Source organism: Heterobasidion irregulare, assembly GCF_000320585.1.
Source record: "Heterobasidion irregulare TC 32-1 unplaced genomic scaffold scaffold_08, whole genome shotgun sequence".
Classification (NCBI taxonomy): domain Eukaryota; kingdom Fungi; phylum Basidiomycota; class Agaricomycetes; order Russulales; family Bondarzewiaceae; genus Heterobasidion; species Heterobasidion irregulare.
This window is the reverse complement of record NW_009258204.1, coordinates 847,992-870,391: the sequence shown is the minus strand read 5'-3', so window position 1 is coordinate 870,391 and position 22,400 is coordinate 847,992. Positions and strand designations below refer to the sequence as shown.

At 51.0% G+C, this 22,400-nt stretch overlaps 12 protein-coding genes across 12 annotated transcripts; 4 read left to right on the top strand and 8 right to left on the bottom strand.

Annotated features, from left to right (window-relative positions):
- Positions 1-364: 364 nt before the first annotated feature.
- Positions 365-1,847, top strand: HETIRDRAFT_420070 (uncharacterized protein; the record flags this gene model as incomplete). Its single annotated transcript, XM_009550848.1, has 5 exons — positions 365-416; positions 468-734; positions 814-1,000; positions 1,054-1,115; positions 1,201-1,847. 5 exons carry the CDS (start codon positions 365-367, stop codon positions 1,845-1,847), a joined length of 1,215 nt encoding a protein of 404 aa, XP_009549143.1.
- A 202-nt stretch (positions 1,848-2,049) lies between these two features.
- HETIRDRAFT_324012 (uncharacterized protein) lies at positions 2,050-3,086 on the bottom strand (the record flags this gene model as incomplete). The annotated part of the gene is made up of 3 exons (XM_009550847.1): positions 2,050-2,692; positions 2,753-2,946; positions 3,000-3,086. 3 exons carry the CDS (start codon positions 3,084-3,086, stop codon positions 2,050-2,052), a joined length of 924 nt encoding a protein of 307 aa, XP_009549142.1.
- Positions 3,087-3,729: 643 nt separating this feature from the next.
- Positions 3,730-4,768, bottom strand: HETIRDRAFT_324769 (uncharacterized protein; the record flags this gene model as incomplete). Its single annotated transcript, XM_009550846.1, has 3 exons — positions 3,730-4,372; positions 4,435-4,628; positions 4,682-4,768. The coding sequence occupies 3 exons, from the start codon at positions 4,766-4,768 to the stop codon at positions 3,730-3,732; spliced, it is 924 nt and encodes a 307-aa protein (XP_009549141.1).
- An 877-nt stretch (positions 4,769-5,645) lies between these two features.
- On the bottom strand, positions 5,646-7,118 carry HETIRDRAFT_104184 (glycoside hydrolase family 18 protein; the record flags this gene model as incomplete). The annotated part of the gene is made up of 10 exons (XM_009550845.1): positions 5,646-5,728; positions 5,779-5,991; positions 6,055-6,064; positions 6,128-6,139; positions 6,196-6,268; positions 6,319-6,331; positions 6,384-6,495; positions 6,548-6,791; positions 6,854-6,867; positions 6,921-7,118. 10 exons carry the CDS (start codon positions 7,116-7,118, stop codon positions 5,646-5,648), a joined length of 972 nt encoding a protein of 323 aa, XP_009549140.1.
- A 1,052-nt stretch (positions 7,119-8,170) lies between these two features.
- On the bottom strand, positions 8,171-8,830 carry HETIRDRAFT_147333 (uncharacterized protein). Its single transcript, XM_009550844.1, has 3 exons — positions 8,676-8,830; positions 8,577-8,615; positions 8,171-8,456 (listed from the first exon to the last, which is right to left on the bottom strand). Exon 3 carries the CDS (start codon positions 8,426-8,428, stop codon positions 8,234-8,236), a length of 195 nt encoding a protein of 64 aa, XP_009549139.1. The 5' UTR covers positions 8,429-8,456; positions 8,577-8,615; positions 8,676-8,830; the 3' UTR covers positions 8,171-8,233.
- Positions 8,831-9,224: 394 nt separating this feature from the next.
- HETIRDRAFT_387068 (uncharacterized protein) lies at positions 9,225-9,950 on the bottom strand. Its single transcript, XM_009550843.1, has 6 exons — positions 9,926-9,950; positions 9,815-9,859; positions 9,693-9,728; positions 9,584-9,631; positions 9,417-9,526; positions 9,225-9,362 (listed from the first exon to the last, which is right to left on the bottom strand). The coding sequence occupies exons 1-6, from the start codon at positions 9,926-9,928 to the stop codon at positions 9,326-9,328; spliced, it is 279 nt and encodes a 92-aa protein (XP_009549138.1). The 5' UTR covers positions 9,929-9,950; the 3' UTR covers positions 9,225-9,325.
- Positions 9,951-11,004: 1,054 nt separating this feature from the next.
- Positions 11,005-12,801, bottom strand: HETIRDRAFT_324103 (glycoside hydrolase family 76 protein; the record flags this gene model as incomplete). Its single annotated transcript, XM_009550842.1, has 12 exons — positions 11,005-11,250; positions 11,310-11,350; positions 11,406-11,556; positions 11,618-11,638; positions 11,689-11,768; positions 11,827-11,839; positions 11,902-11,973; positions 12,070-12,138; positions 12,212-12,283; positions 12,342-12,491; positions 12,546-12,626; positions 12,679-12,801. 12 exons carry the CDS (start codon positions 12,799-12,801, stop codon positions 11,005-11,007), a joined length of 1,119 nt encoding a protein of 372 aa, XP_009549137.1.
- A 449-nt stretch (positions 12,802-13,250) lies between these two features.
- On the top strand, positions 13,251-14,867 carry HETIRDRAFT_104182 (mitochondrial carrier protein; the record flags this gene model as incomplete). Its single annotated transcript, XM_009550841.1, has 7 exons — positions 13,251-13,275; positions 13,344-13,391; positions 13,482-13,520; positions 13,604-13,728; positions 13,821-13,957; positions 14,070-14,301; positions 14,376-14,867. 7 exons carry the CDS (start codon positions 13,251-13,253, stop codon positions 14,865-14,867), a joined length of 1,098 nt encoding a protein of 365 aa, XP_009549136.1.
- Positions 14,868-15,782: 915 nt separating this feature from the next.
- HETIRDRAFT_435456 (uncharacterized protein) lies at positions 15,783-16,685 on the bottom strand. The gene is made up of 2 exons (XM_009550840.1): positions 16,426-16,685; positions 15,783-16,361 (listed from the first exon to the last, which is right to left on the bottom strand). Exon 2 carries the CDS (start codon positions 16,031-16,033, stop codon positions 15,809-15,811), a length of 225 nt encoding a protein of 74 aa, XP_009549135.1. The 5' UTR covers positions 16,034-16,361; positions 16,426-16,685; the 3' UTR covers positions 15,783-15,808.
- On the top strand, positions 15,788-16,685 carry HETIRDRAFT_142872 (uncharacterized protein). Its single transcript, XM_009550839.1, has 2 exons — positions 15,788-16,361; positions 16,426-16,685. Exon 2 carries the CDS (start codon positions 16,485-16,487, stop codon positions 16,659-16,661), a length of 177 nt encoding a protein of 58 aa, XP_009549134.1. The 5' UTR covers positions 15,788-16,361; positions 16,426-16,484; the 3' UTR covers positions 16,662-16,685.
- A 116-nt stretch (positions 16,686-16,801) lies between these two features.
- On the bottom strand, positions 16,802-20,550 carry HETIRDRAFT_35924 (dipeptidyl aminopeptidase). The gene is made up of 15 exons (XM_009550441.1): positions 20,230-20,550; positions 19,978-20,173; positions 19,813-19,916; positions 19,668-19,751; positions 19,432-19,607; positions 18,577-19,362; positions 18,294-18,523; positions 18,115-18,216; positions 17,968-18,043; positions 17,707-17,901; positions 17,585-17,639; positions 17,453-17,527; positions 17,371-17,395; positions 17,102-17,321; positions 16,802-17,043 (listed from the first exon to the last, which is right to left on the bottom strand). The coding sequence occupies exons 1-15, from the start codon at positions 20,494-20,496 to the stop codon at positions 16,941-16,943; spliced, it is 2,694 nt and encodes an 897-aa protein (XP_009548736.1). The 5' UTR covers positions 20,497-20,550; the 3' UTR covers positions 16,802-16,940.
- A 214-nt stretch (positions 20,551-20,764) lies between these two features.
- Positions 20,765-21,571, top strand: HETIRDRAFT_323913 (uncharacterized protein; the record flags this gene model as incomplete). Its single annotated transcript, XM_009550838.1, has 4 exons — positions 20,765-20,839; positions 20,868-20,982; positions 21,042-21,246; positions 21,298-21,571. 4 exons carry the CDS (start codon positions 20,765-20,767, stop codon positions 21,569-21,571), a joined length of 669 nt encoding a protein of 222 aa, XP_009549133.1.
- Between the last annotated feature and the right edge of the window lie 829 nt (positions 21,572-22,400).

The following is a 22,400-nucleotide window of genomic DNA, read 5'->3' as shown; positions in this document are numbered from 1 at the left end:
TTTCAGTTTCCATCATTGAAAATAACCGTATAACAAAAATGCTTGAGTGATAGCTTAAGCAGCATGGCGCAGCTGGTATAGCGCGCAGGGCCCATATCTTTGGTTACCCTGAGGTCCCTCGATCGAAACGAGGTGCTGCTATGAGGTATATAGGATTGAACCTCTATCAAATTTTATTGCTCGTAATAGCTAAAAGTACACACCCATATCTGATGCATCAATGTGTGATGCATTGATCGCGTATTTCTGGTTTATTAGTGTCATGTTTTGTGTGTTTTTTTTTTCCGTTGATAAGTGATCACCGCTTAGTCATTGGCCACCTTCGTCTCCTCTAAGCACTCAGTACTCAGTATCAGTACTCATCATGGCCTCGACGTCCGAAGTCGCTCTCAAGCTCGAGATTGCACGCCTTACGGGTGAGCGCGCGAGCTCTTTTTCTTCTCTTACTGTGGCTCACATGTCCCCAGGAGCTATCAATCGCCATAAATCAAGTGAAGCATCTTCCAAGCCAAAGTCGCAATCTACAGCTCCTATCCCTCGCCCTTGGAGCAACGCGTACACCCGCCAGTCCTCCAACAAGTATGTCCGCCCTGGCTTAGTACCCAGCACAAGCTCCGTTCCCTCCAGGGTGACTCCTCCAGTACGTCCTCCCTCGGAGCCCTCTCAGACTCGCGATGTCGTCATCGATGGGGTCGCCTTCGAAACTTCTGGTCGCTCTCTCGTTCGCAAAGGCCGTGCGTTTCTCCCGTCATGTTCATCTTCCCCTGTCCATCTGTCTTAGTACTGCGACTGTTGCTCTCGTGGTCTGTGCAGTCTCCAAGCCAGCCGCACCTCCGCCTCGTCCTCGACATGTCCCGATAAAGCCGCCCCCATCCAAAGAAGATTACAGTCGCACAAAGACGGGACACTTCATCAAGAGCACTCACGTTTACAAAGCAAAACCCCCATCTCGCACTCGCAACAGGAACATGACGCTTAACAATACCCGCAGGCCTTATCAGTCCGTTTGGTTTTTGGAGATCCTGGCTCCTCTTGTCTAATCCATCCGTACAGGGCCCGCCGCGTGTCCGCTAAGAAATTCGTCGATAAGCCGTGCGCGCGCTTTACAACGACAGGTGCGTTCTCGTCCTCCGTTCCCCCGCCACATCCTAAGGACCCCCGCACTCGGTTCCCATTCACCGCATACACCTCCTCGTGCAGGGTCATGCAACCGCGGCCTCACCTGCCCCTATCAACACGACCCCAGCAAGATCGCCATCTGCTGGCCCTTCCTGCAAGGCAGCTGCCCCCACGGTGCGGACGCGTGCGCGCTCTCGCACGACCCAACGCCGCAACGCACGCCGCTGTGCGTCCACTTCGCCAACAACGGGCGCTGCACTCGCGACAGCTGCCCGTTCCCGCACGTGCGCGTCGGCCTGCGACAGGGCGTGTGCCGCGACTTCGCCGTGCTGGGCTATTGCGACAAGGGCCTCGAGTGCGACCGCCAGCATATCCGCGAGTGTCCCGACTTTGCTGAGCGCGGGACGTGCGAGACCAAGGGGTGCAAGCTTCCGCATGTTATCCGTGCCAACCGCAACCGCCAGGTTGGCAACGGCAAGAAGCCTGCCACTGACTCTACAGCGATTCCTACACTTTCTGAAAGTGCTACTCCTTTGGTATCCTCTCGGTCGTCAGCCTCCGCTGAGGATGCGAAAATAGGAGATGAGTATATCTCTCTTACTTTTAATGAAAGCGAGAGCGATGAGGAGAGTGATGAGGAAGATGATGAGGAAGAAGACGACGACGGAGAGGAGGAAGAGGGCGAAGACCCCACAGAAGCAGGCGCAGAAAATCTTATTGTTTATTGATCGACTTATCTTGTCCCGTTCCTTCGTAGGACATCTTGATTCACTCGATACACATGTACTCTGGACAATTTTAAGATACGTTTTTAACACAAAGCATCTTAGCGCCGGTGATGTCAAAACTTCTCTATCCCCTCTGCCTCCTTGCAAGGGGCGCATACAACCACTAGTCTTCCTCCACCACGAAAACTTTAACTACTGCTCATCAGTGTATGCCAGCCTCCTTCCTCATCTCCTCGACCCTCACTGGGTCCAAGTCCGTCGCACTCCATATCGTCTTCGTACTCTCCGCATTCTCTTGCAAAGCCTGCACCTTCTCCAAGAACCGCTCGCCCGAGTCTCTGCCCAACAAGATGCGTGGGCAACCCCCCTTAATCTGCAAGCCTTCTACGAGCCCTGTCCCAGTGACCACATCGTACATCCTATGTGCAGCCCTCCTTGGATCCCCGACCTGTCGGACAGTCAGATTCCCATGCAGGGTGCGTCCCATGCATCCATGAAGGTCCGCGTATACCCCCGTCTTCCTCGACTCTTCCGCGGCGCGGCGACTTTCCGCTCCAATGGAAGTGGCATTGGCATGCCAGTTCGTCAAGAAGAACCCAGGCTGTACGATGAAGATACGGATCCCCCACGGGGTAAGCTCCTGCGCGAGCGCCTCCGACATGGCGTCGAGAGCGGCCTTGGATGCGCTGTAAGCTGTGAGCGCGGGAGCAGGGTCGGTAGAGGCAATCGAAGAGATGTTCAAGACGGTGCCCGACTTTCGTGCACGGAAGGCGGGGAGTAAGGATTGAATGAGATAGACGGCGCTGAAGAAGTTGGCCTGAAATTGTGTGACAAGTTCTGTGGGGCTGCATCGTGAAAAGAACCCGATGAGTGCCCGCATATTCGCAGATCTAAGAAGAACAGACCTGAGCTCCTCCATTGGGACTTCGATGCCATACCCAGCGTTGTTGACGAGTACATCGACGTGCCCGTATATTTCTAAGGCCTTGAGCCCGACTGCCTTGATGTCCTCTGGAGAAGAGTTGAGATCGAGCTCCAAAGGCGATACGCTCTTGAGGGACGCTGGTAGCTTTGCAATGTTCCGTACAGTCGCGATAACCTAGCCAGCGCGTTTTGGCTATGAGGCAATGAGGACACGAAATAGAGGCCCACCTTGTCACCTTGCGAGAGGACGTGCTCAGCCAGAGCGAGACCCAGACCCGAGTTGGTACCAGTGATAAGCCAGACACGAGACGACATTTTGATCTTTTGGGAATTTGTGTGAGCTCTATCTAGCACTTGATTGGTTTTCAATCGACAGAGGACCGAGGATCCACCGCGTGTTATATACCCCTAGGACCGATCGTCGTGTTGCCCAGTCCTGCAACATCTGGAGGTGCACGTCGGAGGGATGTAGAGCTGACAGGTGGGTCAATGTTAGTCAATAAGGCTCTCAGATTGCCGTACTCGCAGGATCTGTCCAGATGAGCGCCGATAGAAGCACTTCCATTATCCATGAGAGTTGTCGGACGAAATCCAACCATGTTGAAATGTCAGATATGGAATTTCGATGCCAGGAAATTCAGCACGAAGACCAGGCCGAGACAATTCACTGGATGCTTGTCGAGGTATCTGTGCGTCGCATCGGGGAAATGAAGCAGCACGCTCCTCTGCAACATCATATCGCCGTTAGCGCCTTCGACGAGCGGAGGTCCGTCAAATCTTGATAGCGCTGAGCGCCGAGGTATGGTGACTGAAGCAATTTCAAGATTCAATGCATCGCCGCTTCGAAAAAAATGACTCCCAAAAACCTCTATAGAGAAGATATGCACGTTGGATCAGAAACGGGTCTCAGGATGAATCACAAGCCGAAAGAGTACACGCGAACCTCAACCTCCAGTCATCAATCGAGCCCAGCCTCTCTCCTCATCTCTTCGAGCTTGGCAGGATCTATTTCTGTCGAACTCCATATCTTCTCGGTGGCCTCCACATTTTCCTTCCACGTCTGCACCCTGCTCAAGAACCGCTCGCCAGAGTCCCTGCCCAATAACACGCGGAGCCAGCCTTCCTTCATTTCCAAGCCCTCCGCAAGTCCCGTCCCCGTAGCCACATCGAACATCCTCTGCGCCGCCTTTTGCGTGTCCCCTACTCGCCGGATGCCCAGATTGTACGGCAAGATGCGCGACGACAATCCATAGAGGTCGGTGTACACGCCCGTCTTCCCGGACTCTTCCGGCGCACGGCGGCTTGCTTCTCCTATGGAAGCCGCAGTGGCGAACCAGTTCGTGTAGAAGAATCCAGGCTGAACGATAAAGACGCGGATGCCCCATGGCGCGAGCTCTAGTGCAAGCGCCTCCGACATCGCGTCAAGCGCGGCCTTGGACGCGGTGTACGCTGAAAGCCCAGCAGCGGCATCAATTGAGCCGATGGAGGAGACGTTTAGGATGGTGCCCGACTTGCGGAAGCGGAAGGACGGAAGCAAGGCTTGTATGAGGTATATAGCGCTGAAAAAGTTGGTCTGGAACTGTGCGATGAGTTCGGTCGGGCTGTACGAAAACAAAGTGTTCGGTAAGCAATTACGTTCGTACAAAGACTGGTGCAGACGTACTCGAGCTCTTCAACTGGACTTTCGAGGCCATACCCAGCCATGTTGACTAGAACGTCAACATGACCGTGAATTTCTAATGCTTTAAGCCCGACCGCTTTGATTTCGGCTGGGGAAGAGTTGAGATCGAGCTGCAGGGGTGATGCAGTGTCAAGAGAAGCCGGAAGTTTCGCAATGTTTCGCGCAGTTGCTATGACCTAGACGAGATATATTATCTCTCTGAAGAATCAAGAGATAGAAAAGCACTGACCTTGTCGCCGCGCGAGAGGACATGCTCAGCTAGGGCGAGACCCAAGCCTGAGTTAGCGCCAGTGATGAGCCAGACACAAGGAGACATTGTGACGTTCAGACTTGAGAGTGTCCAGGCGACGAATCTGAGCAGGAAGGGTCGAGAATACGGCAACTGTCAGACCAAAAACATCTTCTTATACGAGATAGGCTCGGCGACGGCACAAGCAAGGATGCGGGGTTGTGTGATGTCAGACAAGCGGGAAAAGTGGGTCGATGATTGATAGTCGATACAGCGGCATCGGAAGCATTTCTCAGTACCCAAGGTCCGATTCCGCAACATGTGCAATGAAGCCGAAGAGAAGTAGAAGAGAGGTGCAGCGGAGGAATGTGGGGCTTAGCGCTTAGTCTCCACAAGTGTGAAGATAGTCGTTCACCACAGTCTATTCGATAGGCAATCGAGTTTCAAATCTCGCTGCGAGCGGTCGATAGATAAGAACGATTGAAGCTTGAAGCTTGAAGGCTTGAAACTGAGTGACTTTAGCTCGAAGGTACAGCAGTGGAACATGGTGAGTACATGGAGGTACATGGAGACCTTCAAGAAGAACTTGCCTTTTAGGTAGGTCTCCCCTTGCCGAATCGATTCCACGCCGAACACACCGAACTTTGCCCGCGGTGACAGGGAAAAGCAGGTAAAGAAAGTATAATCTTTACTCGGCACAATCAAATGGCAAACCGGACGATTGAGACCCGAATCAGCGATCATGAGATTTTCGCCCCATTTCATTGGAGCTGCTCGAGAACCATATTTGTCCAGGGTACACACAAGACACTGACACGACGTCATCTCATGAAAAGTCGCCCCCGCGGGGGAAAAAGCAAGACACACGACGATCATTACAAGAAAATTCTCGGAGAAAATAATGAAGATATAACCACATGAGAAGACATCATTATCGACCACAGTCGATCCGCTACATGAGAACCTACTCGGCCCAGGCTTGAGCACGGACTGTCTTGATCCATGCCGCCGCAGCATTAGGATACTCCCAAGTCATGACACCGGCATCTAGCACAACCCAGGTCAGAAAACAAACTGGTGAAATCACTAGAACTCACCCCATCCTTGGTTCTTGGCCGTGTTCACACACCCGGCAAGAGTGGAAGGCGCCATGTATCCTGAATCCGCGTCTCCGGAGGTCGCGGGCTTCCCAATGACAATCTTGTTCAATGTCACGCCGTTGCCAGCGATTTCAAAGACAGAGGAGTCTGGGTATGTTCCGCCAGAAGTGGTAAGAAGATTGTTGCAGGTGGTGTATTGACTCGAACCCTCTGCAAACCGTACGGTCAGAAACAAGATTGCGAACCGAGGTTGGTCGTTGACAGTACACGTACGATTGTAGAACTAGGAAGGTTGAGTCGTGAATCAGCTTGCTGACCTTGTTGAAGGCAGAAATCAGAAACATACTTGAACATTGTACTATAATGAACTCGTAAATTAGGGGAGTCTCCATAGAATTCAAGGAAAACCCTCACCCAGTCAATAAGGCTTCCGACGCTCTGGTCGATGGCAAGGTAGCCTCCACCACTCCAAACGTTAGGCTGGAACCTGTCATCTGTTGAGAAAACAATGAACTAAGATATTGTTTTTGCGTTTACCAAGGCGCCACAGCTATGTGTACGTGTTAGCTATATGGCATGGAAATGGAGGACAATCGACTGACGGGCATGAGTGAGGATATATTGCCCTTGAGGGAGCTTCAGACGAAGTTGCTTCGTGAAGGATTCTAACCAAGGCTCTGCAGTTGCATCTGAGCCATCGAATGCGTTGAAATCCTATAGAAGTGTGATCAGTGGTTATTTATCATGTCGGAATCGTATTTCTGACTTCATAATCGACGTCAATGCCATCGAGGCCATACTCAATAACCCAAGCTGCCATAGTATTCGCTGTCGCCACAGGATCAGCACCGGTCGAGGTAGGGGCATCGGTAGAACCGAATGCCGAAACGAGCAGTTTGATCCCTGCAGCGGCATACTGCGATTTGATGGCTGCCCGATCAGAAGCGGATATGAGCTGCCACTCCAATGCTTGGTCTGCGGGACCCGAAATAAGCAGGAAGGAGAGTATACTGGTCGATACAGACGGACATGTGAATACTAGGAAACGTTAATACAAAAAGGTTACAATTACAAGACGTTGAACCCCTGCGGAACGACCACAATGAGACTTGGATGCATATGAGTCCCAGGTGACGTACCGAAATTACAGATGCATCAGGGGGGCCATTCTCACCCGAGACCCATTGGTCACTGTACAAGACGAAGTGGGGGGCGGTTGGAGTTGCCCTAGCTGCGAGCTCATGGTCTGTGTCCGCTGAGTACACATCACCCACAAGGTGAGCGAGAATATGAACAGCAGCAAGTACACGAATCATCGTAGATTTGAGAGAGACCATGATGAATGCAAAGTCAAGTAGCAAAGGATTCGCCAACCAGGTCAAGGGATGTAAGAGAGACCCACATCAAAGCTGGTGATTTATACATCCTGGTGTCGCCCTTCTGGCGTCGTTGGACTGAGACCATGCCAAAAAATGGAACGAAGCCATGTAGGTGCATGTGGGACCCGTTGGACGAGCACACGTAGCAGAACAACAGTACGACCTGTGATTGATGAAGAGGCCAGGCACAAAGTCGATTAGGACTAGATTACGACGTGGATCCTGCGGGCTCCAATGGGCGATATGCTGGCCAAGAAGTCCTCAGGACGCTGAGTTTAGATTACGTTCGCCGTAGACGGGAGCAGAAACCGGGCACCATCGCGTAACATGGGTTATCGAGGGAGGCCCACGTATGAGGGCTCGGTTTTCGAGATGAACCTTTTAGAGGAGGCTAATATAGATGCAGAAGAGAGACACATGAGGACAGAAATGGAGACCGTTGATAGCAACACCGCAATCGCGAGTAGAACATCCGGGATATCAGCGAATGAGATAAGTAAGACCCTTCTCTGTGTAAGGACGCCTGAAGAGCCCAAGAGACTACAGTTACCACACTTGTAGGATCTCTTGTTAAGGAGCTGCGAGCTCGAGTGGAGTAAAGCATCCGAGTTACTGTTGGAGACTCAAATTTTGCCAGTAGGCCGGTGGCCCGAGGCAGTGACGAAATGCTAGAGTGAGTGCTGAACAGTCTTGATGCATACGGTGCCGAAGCGTCTAATCAGCTTCCACTTTGCCTCACCATTCTCGGGTTCTATCCGCTAAATTAGTCACATGATGATGGACAACTATGAAAAAGATCGTCTGTGATCCTGCCACTGTGGTTAAGTTATTGTACTTATGTGAACCAATCCTGGACCACATGAGGAGGATAAGTGGAGTTAATATCATGCACTGCGCGTGGCATAAGAAAGTTGACCAACCTATGATCATATGCTCTGTTCCGGAATGAAACATGATGTAGATTAGCGTTGCATTGAATCGTCCGAGTGTTGGCGAGAGCGCTCCGAGATACGCTATCGAGAACCACTGCTGCGTTTGGAATGCGTTCCCAGCATCGAGTAAAAACATACCGGTCAATCATCGCTATTTGACCCATGATGCATGGCTAACTTCGTGGTGCAGTTCTCGATCGATCGTAGCTCCTGCGTACGGCTGCCATGTGAAACACGGTGTTTGTGAAGAAAGCCTGAACCGAGAGCAATCCAGCCATTGAGCGGAGGACAGCTCAGCGCGCATATGCAACTTCTAGCCTCAAACGCGAAGTTCATGGGAAGGATACAATAACGACAATTGATTCTATTGCGTTCACTCGTGTCAATGCAAGCTGACAGATGCGGCATGGGTTCGGCGTCCTTGATATCAAGCCGATGGACAACACCTTGGTAAAGGTGAGACGAAACATGAGTCCCGACTCACCATGGTCCATATCGGTGATGTTTCTACGATGGGGAGATTCTACACGCAAAGAAAGGTCTGAAAGGTCGGTAAAACTGGGGAATCGAGATCCATACATACCATCCAAATGATGATGATGATGACTCGAAGATGCACGCGCTGTGAGATGTGTATGAAGATGGATATCCCTGTTGTCTGATTGCGACGAAACACAAATAGAAGACGAGAGCATTTGCATTTGTTGGCAAAAATAGTGTAAAAAGCTGGCAAAGTACGAGTGATACAGCAGTAAGAGTGATATCAAATTGTACTCGTACGCTGTCACCGCCACCGGATGACACCGTTTGTCATAACCAAATTCTTTTTTTAATTAGCGACGCTGACCCTCACTCGTCCTGACGCACTTCATTAGGCTGTTGTAGCTTCAATGGTGGCGGGTGGCGATTGTTGATACACACGCTGTAACCTCGCGAAGACATTTTTGTTTTGTTATGCATGGAGACATTGCGACCTAATATGATGCAAGATATGAGCCGCGGATCGCCCGGCCAGTACTCCGAAATATGAACAATGTGATGAGCGAATGACCGTGTGCGGGGAACCAATTTGACAGTGCGATGGGCTCAGAGAGATTCTTGGTTGCATCTGATATCATAGCACTCAAATATCATCGAGATCATGGAGGCCTATGGTCATTGAGCTTATGCGTGGAGGAACAACAGTAGAGGGAGAGTAGTATCATGGGAAAGAATAAAGTCAAATGAGGTGTTTTAAGCCTCCGTGATCTCGCGCAACCGACGAACAGTACTAAAAAGGATCGCCATCAAAGGTCACTCGTCTGATGAGTGATATAAAACTCACCTGCGGACAGTCGCAGCCGCCGTCGTGGTGACAGTCCATGCGCCTCCAGCGATAACCTTCCGGCATGCCTTGCATTTCCAGATGCCCACTGCCTGACGCTTCACGGAATCCTGATAACATATGATGAGTATTGATGCCCGGAAACAGACGCAATGTTTCTGCCTCACCTTGCCGCAGAATGTGCAGGTGTACCGTGCGTGCTGGGTGATTTCCATCTGAAAGACAAGCATAACTCAGTTCGAAGTATCCTGACATAATTCTAGATTGCAAACGCACCTTTTTGACCTGCTTCCGCAAGGACGCACCGTAACGCTACATGAGACAAAAATATCCCATGAGCTCCCGTTCTCGTCCTAAATCTCCTTCGACTAGCGAAGGCATTGGGTTAAAACACTTGCCGTTCCGTACTTTCCGGTGACACCGACTTTGCGCGTGCGTTTTGTCTGGGATCAACAGTCGATTAGTACGTTCCAACAAGATGGCATAGTTCCACGAAGCGGGGAGCTCACCATGTTGAAGAGTCTTGGGGGTGTCGAGGGTGTATCGTAGGCGTCGAGCCGGTATACTTAGGGTTACCTGATCTCAGAAGCGTGGGTAAAATCGCAACAAGCTGTATAGTTTCTTTCAGCCACACCTTCCAAATCGGCACGACCTCCTTCATCCTCTATATTGTCAATCACACTGATGATTGAATTCTGCTTTGAGGAGAGGATCTTCCTTGTATAGGAATGTGCTGGTTTAGCATACCATTGCATTTATAACAATGGATCAGCTTATAGCAGAAGACCAGTGACTATTTCGACAGATCTAGAGAATTTTAGCATATTGTCTCGTTCGGGCCCGCGATAATACCACAATCAGAGTGCTCAGAAGCGGCTGTTAGTAGCTCTATCTAAAGTTATCAACGAGGTTCATAGATTGAATCTGAGAAAGTGATAAGGGCCGCTAACAGCTGGGCCCACACATACCGAAGCGGCCAAGTTCTGTAGTATAGTTCCGCTTGAGAACGGAGATACATGTACGGATCGCTTCTCAAAGTGCCTAGGATGCGCGAACAGCTGGGCAAGCCTCAGGCAGGTCAAAAATGAATGTTGAACTAAGCGATAGCAAGAGATAGCATTTCTTCCCGAAAGAGAGAGGACAGTAGTCAAACGCAACTTTCCAGACCCTCATGCAGGCCAAACATATGGAGCAATGAGCATCAGGGAATGGCAACACACTGCAACATATTTGTTGGAGTGGCAGAGACAACCAGGTTCTGATATCATGGCGTCAACAGTCAAGGTTTCCACTGACCCTTGTTTCGTTAGTTGTTTCGTCTTCATATGAAGCCTGATAGAAACATAGAGTGTACGGATGACCAAAGTCGCAACTTGGCTATCTTGGCTTTCCAGGCGTTGCTCACGAGGGTGTGAATTTCACAATGACGGAGTCTTTACATGGGTAAAAAGCAAAGTTCACTATAGCGAATCAGTCCATATCTCCGAGGAGTAGCACTTGGCACTTACTTCTCTTCAAACAAAAGGAACAATGATTCAACACAGACCATACTGTATTCCTCGACTATCAGTACACGAATCTCGTCCAATCATCTCGCCCTCCTCACCTTGGCTGCAGACACAAAAGCTTCCAGGCCACTCGACGACGCTTCAGGGGAGAATATGGAGCCGCCTTGGTCGGGCGCGTACCAGACCGAACCCACGTCGTTATTGGCGTTCTTTCCGTAATGAAACGCACCAGATGATTGTGCGCCGAGGAAAGCACTATACTTCGCGGTCCGAGCGGCGTCGTTGGCCTGATCGAGGTAGTACTGGACGTGCTTTGTCCACAATCCCTATCGGCGAGAAGTAGAAGTCAGCCTCGGCCAAAGGTCCGTCGATCAGAGGCACAGACCTTGAATATTTGCTGTTCACGAGCCATTGTTGTGGTTAAGGCTTTGTCGTAAGAGAAGAATACGAATGTAGAGAAAACGTGCCTGATCGTGGTCACACGAAGAACTGGTAGCGTCGTCGCACGACTCCTTGAGTATGCCGTTGTCGGTCAGATGGGCCATAGTAGCAAATGTGATTTCAGCGGCATCGAGCAAAGACACGTTGCCAGTGATAGCGTAGAGCGCTCCCAAGCCCGAGGCGATCACACCCTTCACTAGCAGTTAGAGCCCCCTTCATGCGACACTTGCTTGTGAATCCCAAGGCGCGCACCTGATTATACGTCCATGTCGTCTAGAGGAGGATAAGGGTTCGCTAAACACAACATCACACGCAGATCTCACCTGACCGTTATTCTTGCAGGTAGCAAGGACAAGCCCGTCGTTCCACAGGCCATCGGCATTGCGCATGCCAGATTGGCTCACTGGAATGAACACAGCTCATGTGTGTTTGAATGCAAAGACGAGCCGCGGCACACGTACGCCAGTTCCACGCCTGTATAGAAAGGTGACCACGGCTATAAATAAATCCAGACGATATCAGCCAGCTTGCCGTACCTTGTTGGCATTATCCAGATACGTTTGGTTTCCAGTCCTCAGATAGCCCGAGGCAGATGTCAGAAGGAACAACTCGTTCGTGATCGCGTTTTTGTAGGTATGAGCCGTCGACCACCAGACTATAAAGTCCCGGTCAGTTGAATATACGACGCGCAAACGTATACAAACCCTACCGCCACCGCCACAGGTGTTATCCCATTGACCTGCGATGAAGTTGTATATTGTTCCAGCAGCGCTCTCGAAACCGAAAAAAAACAAAAGCAGTAAACAACCAAGCAATTGGTAACTCATAGGGTATGAATCAAGTTACCATGAACGCATCGATTGACTGGGAATGCGCCGCCCTGTAATCGGCAATCTTCCATAGAGCTAAGATAATCCACTGCAGCATGCGAAACTGTCAGTGACATACGTTCAGAGGGGCTTCCCGTGAGCTCCACCTGTGCGTCATCATTGCTGCCGCCTAGAATCGACTGCCAGTTCGTATTCGAGTTCTGCGCGGCGCGACCGATGCGGGATGTATTGCCGACGCTGGCCCAAGTGGTAGTTCCCGCAGCGAGCATGAGATTGTGCAGGTCTTCGACTGCATTCTACATTCGAAAGGTCTATGTTTATACGAGGTTGCGACAGCAACAACGACGCACTGCATCAGTCCAGAGAGATCCTTGGTTGTAATTTCCGGTGGTGGAACTATAGTAAGCAGACTGTAGACGATTGGCCACTGTCTACACACAATGAATTAGTCCAGAAGATCAGTCGAAATAAGGAGGAGCGTACAGTTGCCGTGTCGAGCGTCGCCTGACACTGCTGACGGGAGACTGCTGTAGCCAGGCAGCCAGAGGTATATATGCCGAACCCAGCTCCAAGCGTGAGCAGACAGCCAAGTATTCCGCGGGGCATCGCTATCTGGAGTGGACGAGGACAAGATTGTGTTGCAAGTGACACAAGGACATGCAGTGAGAAGCTATTTTTTATAGGGCACGAGTCCGCCCTAGCACATGTCCAGCGTCATGATGCATATTCCCGTCAGGGTCATGCTCGCTCATAAGAATCTATTGATGTTGCGACGAGGAGCTTCGAAGACACCTATGCCGTATCGACATGCATGCGCAAGGGCTTGTCAGCAGAGACAGGAAGTGAAGGCCATCAGTGAGTGCACATGGTCTTTGAACAGTGGGGAACCACCGGGGAACCGAGAGAACACTTGCACATAGCGCGGGTGCGACACCAGCTGATTGTTAGGGGAGGCATGACTCAACTTTAGAATAAGGTCTCACTGGAGTGGAACCCTAGATCAGGCTTGAGGTCTATGATTACGTGACTCGACCTCTACCACAACGTCGAGGACGATGGCAAGCGACGAAAACAAGAAAGGTCAGACACAAAATAATATCGACCCTGAGCCTTGACTGTTTGAAATCGTAACCATCGTCTTTGGACAGCGGTCGAGCTCGACCCCACACTCGATTTCTTCGCAGGCACAGTCGCAGGTCGGTTCAGGCCCTCTTCCGCCATTGAGCACCCCCTCTAGGATCTGCGTGCTGAACCTCACCATTCCGCAATACACCTTCGAAAAAAAGGGATGGCGGCTCTTTCGGTGGGCTATCCCTTCGACACAGGTAATTGATGCCTAATGAGCCTCGCTTTCTGTTCTTTGCGTCGTTCCAGCCAGAGTGACCGACTTGTCCCTCCTCGTCCGCAGTGAAGGTTCGCTTCCAGAACCCGTCGGTCTCGGGGAAGTATAACCAGTCAACATTCCACGCGCTGGCCACGATCGTGCGCGAGGAGCGCTTCCTCGGGCTCTTCAAAGGCATTACTGCACCACTCGTACGTCCATACATTTGCCTCTGCTCGACTTCGTTCCGTTGATCTTGGTCTTTCCAATACATATCTATTTAATTTTTGAAACGACGCGTTAGGCTTCCGCGGCACTCCTCAACGGCCTTGTGTTCGCGTCGTACCGGTTTTTTATCAAGCTTCAGTTGCATCACGATGGCGAGATACCGACCCTCACACAGATCGGGCTCGCGGGTGCGGGGTGTGGCGTTGTAGGATCGTGCGTCTTCCATTTTTCTATGCCCTATGTTTGACCTCACTATACTTTCTACGCCTCCTCACGCATCCTCATTCTTCTTCATTAACATCATCCAAAATTTGAAACACACAAGGCTCCTCACAACCCCGGTCGAGTTTCTCAAGATTCAGCAACAGCAATCACTCATACCAGTGCCATTTCGCCGTCTAGCAACGCCAGCGGTCACCGCATCCACGACGCCAAAGGCACCGAGTGCTCTCGCAATCGCGTTGCAGACATTGAGGGAGCGCGGCATTCGCGGGCTTTATCGCGGCATCACGGCAACCGCGCTGCGCGATACCGGGTTTGGCGCGTACTTCATTGGTGTACATATCTCTATCTCATCGCCCTACTCTATAAAGCTCGGTTTAATTACAGACTGACCTCCCGTCGCTCACAGTACGAAGCAGCCCTCCGGGTCTTCTCACCGCCTATTGGGTCAAGCGCGGGTGAGGCACTGGAGACGGACCCCGTCCTGACTGAGGTTTCAAAAACGCTCGCACTCTCGCCAGTCCCCTTCCTCCTCGCAGGCGGTGTGGCCGGAGTCGCAGGGTGGGCATTCACGTTCCCATTCGATGTCATCAAGACGCGCATACAGAGCTCGGGGGACGGTGCCCTTCCGCCCGCACCCAAACCTGTACTTCCCACATCGTCTCCATATCCACCCCGTAACCACCACAACTCCTCTGTCCCCGTCTCAGCCTCTCAGCCACCGCTATTTCCGGCGGACGACAGGCCGTACCGAAACACCCTCTCGACGATCGCACACTCGTACCGCACTGAGGGCTCGCGCGTGTTCGTGCGCGGGCTCGCGCCGACGCTCATCCGCGCGGTGCCCGTCAATATGGTCACGTTTGCGACGTTCGAGAGCATCGTGCACGCGTTCTCGTGACTGCGCTTTACAATTCCTGCGAGGCCGCCAAGGCGGCTCAAGCTTCCATTTGTGTCGCACGTAGGTCGGGCGGACGCCTCCGAGGGTATGCCGGCGAATTTGGTAGAGCCTCAAAGAACTTGAATTGGCGCGTCCGATGCAAATACCAGGCGCCTTGTCATATCGAGTCGGCCCACCCACTCGCACATTTCATACCCATAAGCTGTGTCTACCCACGCCGTATAAGCGCGCCATAATAGATGACTGGCAGATACCAATAAAACATGGCGAGAAGGCGACGAATGGACGCTACGTGACGACCACAGGAACGCAGCAGGGGGATCACGCACGTTGGTAAGGTGAATGTCCTTGGAATAGTCGCTGATATCATTCCTCGAGACTGCGCTCGGCCGCCTAGCCGCTCGTAGTGCATGGATCGGGTTAACACGTCGCGACAAAGTGCTGGGTACATTACCCCACAAGATAAGGAAAATTAACACGTCGACGTAGTGTCGACATTTGTCTCCCGGGACTGTATATGACGCCGAGGCATTGGCACCGTCAAGATCAACGCCGCGGGCATACGCATCAGCGTCTCAGGGCCTATGCAGGGTCTCCACCGATGAATCCCTTCAAGGCTCAGGGCAGGCTTGCGAAAGCGCGCTGGAGTCGGGCCTAGTCGGACTTCCACCTATTTTGTTCGTGGCTGCGGAAGCTGATGCATCACAGGCGCCTCAGACTGTGGGTGGGACATGGGCGCTCCATGGCACACGTTCACAGAAAGACCTCATGGGGCGGAAGATGCGCTACGCGTCTAGGCTTGTAGGCGTCAGTCATTTGTGGGAATGCATCGCGCGCGGAACGTGAGCCATGATGAGCAGATAGGCGCGTTGCGTGCAGGTGGTGCCGGCGCTGAGTGAATTAGGTGTCGTCGCTGATTAATTGCATGATGAGCATGATGATCAAGGGATATGAGCCGCGCCTCTGGCATACGGTGGACAGCGGGCGGCAGGCGGAAGGTTAACTACGGTCATCTCACGACGAGGACATAAATGTTCGACACGACGTTGATCCTCGGGCTGCAGCGCCAGATCGAAGAAATTGTGAGCTCCGACAGGTTCCAACCTTCGTGGGATGTGCAGGTGTCGGTGAACTTGTATGCCTTCTCCAAAGATATCAGGAGCCATTTGTCGGGAAGGCAGAAAAGGAAAATAGACTAGCGCGGCCAGTACTGTGTAAGATATAAAGTGGTATGGGTCGGGACTGAATAAAAATCAGCATCGCTTTGGGCAAAGACCTGGGACAGGCCATCGCCATCCTGGGGTTACCTCCTGACTATTTAATAACGATCTCGTGCGGAGTTCTGCGGCATATGCGGCATGCGGCCATTGTTAGAGCCCTGGCCTCGGACAGAATAGTTTTCAGATGGGGTAGTGACAATTTTAAGATTGAGAAAGCTCCCAGATTAACGAGAGGCGCTACGAAGAGGACGGGAATATCCTGGCCCCATACGACCTGGAAAAATGGTGACAATCATGCTAAAGATAACGAGAGAGGGAGGTGAATGAGATAGGCGCACATGTCAAAGCCACTCAGGTGAGCCATCTTCCTTACCAAGGCCTCCCGTGATGGAACAGAATGTCAAGCAGCTCTGTCCAACATTATGATGTGCCCAAGACTAACGACAACAGCATGTGGTGCTCTATGGTAGAGGCTTCATCTGCCTCAGCTGACACTGAAGCCAATCACGTTGGAACGAGAGCAGCAAGGTATTTCCGAAAAGGAAACCAAGTACGACGCCGCTTGTCGATATGAGTGGTCTTCATGCATTGAGCGTCGTTGTTTCATGGGGCGAAATAGCAGTGAGCGTGGAGTCGAACACGAAGGCCAGAAGTTTTCACTTAAGTAGCTGTGGCAAGGCGAGGTCGCTCCAGGCCCTCTGCCGACTACTGTTTGAACATAATCCTCCCACACCAGTTGTGATTGCATAAGGTTTCAAATAAATATCACATTGCTAGGCATCTGCTATCTTCGCTCGGCAGTCCGTAGTGCAGCCTATACCCCATCTTGTCACTCACCGTTTCAACCAGCAGTTCATCCCCGCCGACGACCTCCTTTCCCCCACTTCTCCAATAGAAAGCCTGTCATGTACTCATATAGCTCTCGATATGCGCCTCTTTTAGAGATGCCGTGATCACTGTACAGAGGAGCACACGTTAACCTCGTTTACTAGATAACTTGGACCTATTGCCCACCTGTCCGTGAACATCCTGAATCTAAAATTTCGAATTTGGGCCTTTGTGAGCATATCTAACAGGTGTGCCGAGTTGGCGAAGTGCACGTTGTCATCTCCGCTTCCATGAGCTAGCAAGTATTCCATCTTGGAAAATGCGGTAACGTTTGATACAGAGGCATTCTGGTATCCTCCGGGATTCAAGTCGGGAAGATTAAGATAGCGTTCCGTATAGATTGAATCTGTGAGTATATTAAGAGCGGGTGAGGCCTATAACAACGATCCACTTACCATACAACTGCCAGCTTGTGACAGGCTGTATTCACACAAACGTAAGACAAGCGTTCAGGTAAAGGCGATGGGACTAACTCACCGCCACTGCCATGGCCAATGAATGGATGCCTGCATCTTTTTCTACAATCTTCGAACTCATGAAACCGCCGTAAGACTGCAATTTCGAGTCAAGATGATGTATCCATGACAATGACAGCGTGCTTGCACTTACCCAACCCCAGATGCCAATGCGTTTCACATCTACATAGTCCTTCGATGCCCAAAGTCTGATGAACGACAGACCGTGAATATCGCATTATATGTCATCTTCACCAAGTCGAGTTCACAACGCACCTGGCGGCATTGACCTGATCCTCGACTTCCCACCAGCCCAGATTGCCCTTGACCGGGTTTCTAAGCTTTCTGCCCTTCATCCCAGTTCCTCGCCCATCGACAGTCACAACGATGTATTGCAAGGCACACGCCACATAATGGTGCCAATCGCGATTGAACTGCGTATTGACAAGCTGGGAACCTGGCCCTCCGTATCTATTGACGCAGGACAGATATCTCTATCAGTTTGTGACGAGTAATTGTCCCCGTTTTTGCACTCACACACGAAAAAGTACAGGATACTTCGTTCGTCCGGAATCATCCATATGCGGAGGCCTAATCTCCACTGCATTCAATTCTATTTTTCATATAAGATGAGCACCAGGATGTTGGGATACCATAACAGTGGAGTTGTTTCAATAGACTCACCATAGCCATCGCTCTCGATGGTGGAGTGTTGAATGATGGGCGCCTCGAAGCGCGTCCATGTTTCGTTCAAATGAACATTGTCCGTGAGCACGAAATTAAATGCTGAACACCAAGAGGGAAGTGTTTGACAGGAGCTCAAAAAACCTGATTTGGAAAATGGGAGCTGACTTCTGACTTACCGCTGTCATTAGTTTTCACGACCCTCTGCCATGGAATATTTGGACCCTCATAACTTAGAAGATAAAAACCGGCCATCGGCGAGAAGCGAGCACCATAATATCCGGTAGATGAACTCTCGGGTAACAAGGTTGGCTCTTTCTGCAGCGCCGAAGCAGTAATGTTCGCCAAGGTCGGAAGGTGCACGGAATATATGTGACGCTCAATGGATGGATTGGCTGCCTGGAAGTATCTATACGCCTTTCAGCCAAATCACACTTCAAAATCGCGAAAAAGAATGCGTACACCAGCCTACGCTCCGTATTTACTGCCTGGATACCCTCCGTGACTTCCCAGTTTCCTGATGTAAGGAATATAGGCGTGCTTGAATCGGCAGGAGTGAACAGCGCGATGTGATTGAACCCTTCCTTTGTTGGCACGATATCTAGATACGCGGAGACACTACCTGTCAAACTTGATGGAAGAGGGTAGATACGTTGCTCCGCCTCTATCCAACCATTGTCCCCGTGTTCACCACCCTTGCCTAGCTTGCGTACCACACGCCCGAAGTCCTTCCCTGCCATGCGTGTGTCGTCCAGGTTGAACCAAACAACGTTCCCTACATCGGCGTTGCGGTTGCTTTCCTTGACAAGCAGACTATTGTTCCCTACCCAGGTAACCTCCGTGATGATACTGTTGTTTTTCGGATGTCTTCCACTCCAATCAAGCTCTAGAGTGAACTCATCGGCCAAAACATCCTCCACGATGGCTCTCTCTTGCAAGTATCTGGCCACGTCGAACACGTGCACAGACACGAGAGGGTTATTGTACCCAGGTTTAGGGTACTTCATCGTGACCTGTTCTGTATAGGGTATTACGGCATTGGCGTCGTTTGTAGGGTTATAGATAGGGAAGATAAACTCGTCGACCAAGGTTTCGTCCAACGCGAGGTATGCGATCTTGCTTGAGTCTGGTGACCACCAGAGGGCATAGTCTGCGCCGAAGACTTCTTCTTCATACACCCAGTCAGGGACGCCATGGAACAGTGACGCGTTGCCGGACGCAGTGATACGTATTGGCGTGCTTGACGCACTGCGGCCCGAGGCCGCGTTACAAAGTTCTCAAAGAGCATTCAAAAATCAGAGGAAATAAGAAACGTACGAGGGGGCTTCAAGGACGTATAGGTCGTTGTTCACAACATAAGCGATGCTTTCTCCAGTGGGAGACCAGGTAGCATATGCGGTGACAGGCGGATGCGAGGGAGGAATTATCGGACGAGTTACGTTAGTATCCAGGTTGTGCACATAGTAATTTCCAAAGCTCGACCAACGCCATTGCTTCAAGAACACGCCTCGGTTAGGTTATTCACAACGTAATGAACAAGGTGCTCAGCTTACCTTGCGGGTGTCTGCCTTCACGAGCATGTACTTCATATCGGGAGAAAGTCTCCAACTAGACCAATAGAGACGCCTCCCATGTTCCTGCGGGGAATCGTACGTCAGTACTTTACCAATCTCAATCCTTATCGTCATGCAAGCGTACATCTTTCACGTCTTCCGTTGCAAGAAGATTGGTCGAGGTGTTTGTCTTCAGGTCCACCAGTGTGATGAAACCATGCTGCTCGATAGAAAATACTCCGTCACCGGCTAGACCACTCGTAATACCTCAGCACCTCACGCGTATAACAGCTGTAAGAAGGACCCGCACCTTCTGGTACCCAATTAAGGCTGGCTCGTTCGGCCGAGAACGTGCCATTGAATATATGATCCATAGTTATCTGCTCGTTACCTCTAACAATGTGTTTTGTCTCTTTGTACGAGAGACCAGCGAAAACACCAATTACAGCTGCGAAGGACACCAGCCCGACCAGAGAAAATACCAACCATCGCATGGACGACCATTCCTGCGTGACCACAAATTGAATAATATGGACACACCGATCAGAAGCAACTCACGCACCCGGCGTCGTCCGACATACAACCCTGAACTTCCCACTTCATTTGCCATTATCTGGCCCCGTTCGGCAAGTCCATCTGATCCTGCTTCCTGTTTACTCAGGAGCTCCTCTGATTCATCGTCTGAACTTGGTGGGTCAAAGGGTCCTTCTCCGTAGTATACGGGAGGTCGTGGCAGTAACCCATGCCCGGAAGCGCGAGTCATCGATGCTACATCAACGTCTTCTCGATCGTCCTCCTGAGCGAGAGGGCCATATGCTGATGGGGGCATGAAGAGCAGGCGTGAATATTCGCTTGCCCTTGTGGACTGCCTGCGTTCTTGATCAGGAGGTTATGGCCGCTGGAGGGTGTGACGGACATAGTGTAACAGTGATGGCAAGCGTGAGAATTGTGACTTCCCCACCACAACCCTCCTGCCAGCATACTTGCCGACGCGCCTGCTATCCTCGCGTATTACATTCCTCTAGACTCTGAGCCGTGGCCAAACCATACACCCGGATTTATTCTGCTCAGACGCGCCATTGATAGCCCATAAAACAATGGCTCCCCAGAAAACACTCAACTGGGATCCCTTACTGCTCATCTCACAAGAATGTCTTAATCATGGTTTCATAGTTTCAACAGCTGATAGCAATACATTAGATTGTCGTCATGCAATGTCTTCATTATTTGACGCTTGCGACATTAATACCACCACTATTGGCTGTTCTTGCGGAACCAACGTCACTCGAATATGAAGGTGGAAGTGCCAACGTGGGTGAGTGCATCATACCTCTTCCACCTATCTGCGTGTTTCCAACCATTCATATGTTCAAGGTATGTTGATGGATTGGCGGGAGATGGCCGGTAGGCCCAGCTTTCGACGACTACACGGCGAGGACCGCTGGAATTCGTTCACTGGTGCTTGGAGTGGAGGCAAGAAAGTCGCAGAAGCTGCATGGTTTGCTGGAATGGACGAGCATTCAGATTCATGGCGAGGTTGGATAATTGCCCTTTGTTGGATGCTGGCATCTGGAGCAGAGTGTGTTGCATTACTTCCTTCTCTCTTAGCATGTTATAACTGTGTCTATAGCATATATTATCTATACGCCATAATCCGCCGACCACGCCTCGTCCTAGATTTTTCCCTTACGCTCTTATTCAACCATCTAGTTCTCACAACATACTACTCCGCCGCAATACCGACATCGCTCTTTTTCTGGGCCGTCATGATGTCTGGTTCTGCGTTGACAATCATCGTCGCAGAGCAGCTCTGTGTAAAGAGAGAGATGACCGAAGGGCTGATCATCGCGACCGAGATGCCCGACGGGGAAGATATGGAGATGGGGAATATGAGAAGGGACTGATCAAGCGTTCTTTGCTTGTCAGGCGAGGTCCTTTTTCTGTATCAACGCAATCTTCCGGACTAAATTATTTGTTTGCAGCACTTCATGCGTGACTTTGTATCATAGATATCCATACTTAGAGCCATCGTGAAGGCGTCTCGATGAGCTCGATGAGCATACCCGATTATCTTAGTGATCTATAGGCGGATCGCGAAGGCTGAAAGCTTCCTTGATAGTTCAGGACGCTGTCAGGTCTGATGTTCCAATGGTCTACCGGTGGTCATTTTGACTTGATCGTCGCACTCCTGCTTTCGATGTTACCTCAAGATGTGGCGTATCCTCTCGTGTATGAGTACAGCGGTGGAGCCCTGCCTTGTTGTTCCCGTGCCGAGAGAAGTCGTCACGAGGACTTCGTAACTCGGTCGTTTCATGTCAGGTGAGCGACTCCCGAGAATAGACTCCTTCGTCGCGGTCAAATATTTTTTTTGTGCATATAGCACGTTGAATGGTGCCGTATGCGAACGTGTACTTCGCCGTTCATTTTTTGCCCGTGCATACGCTGGGCGTTTTGATCGGATGTAAGTACGGAAGTACAGAAGACGCTTATATATATTGCCGCAGTTCTGGTATGCTGCTCTTGTGGTATGTGAATCGTTCGCGTATTCAAGTCGGACGGATACGTGCCTGCAATCAATGGCATCGCCATAATAGGGCTTTGAGCATTCCTTGTATTGGCGAATCCATAGGTGCGGGCTAGTTTTATCAGTTTGTTACGACGGCGAACGGCTCGTTATGAAATAGTCGTAACAGAGTTCGCTAGGTGCTGCAAACTTATGTTACGCATGAATCA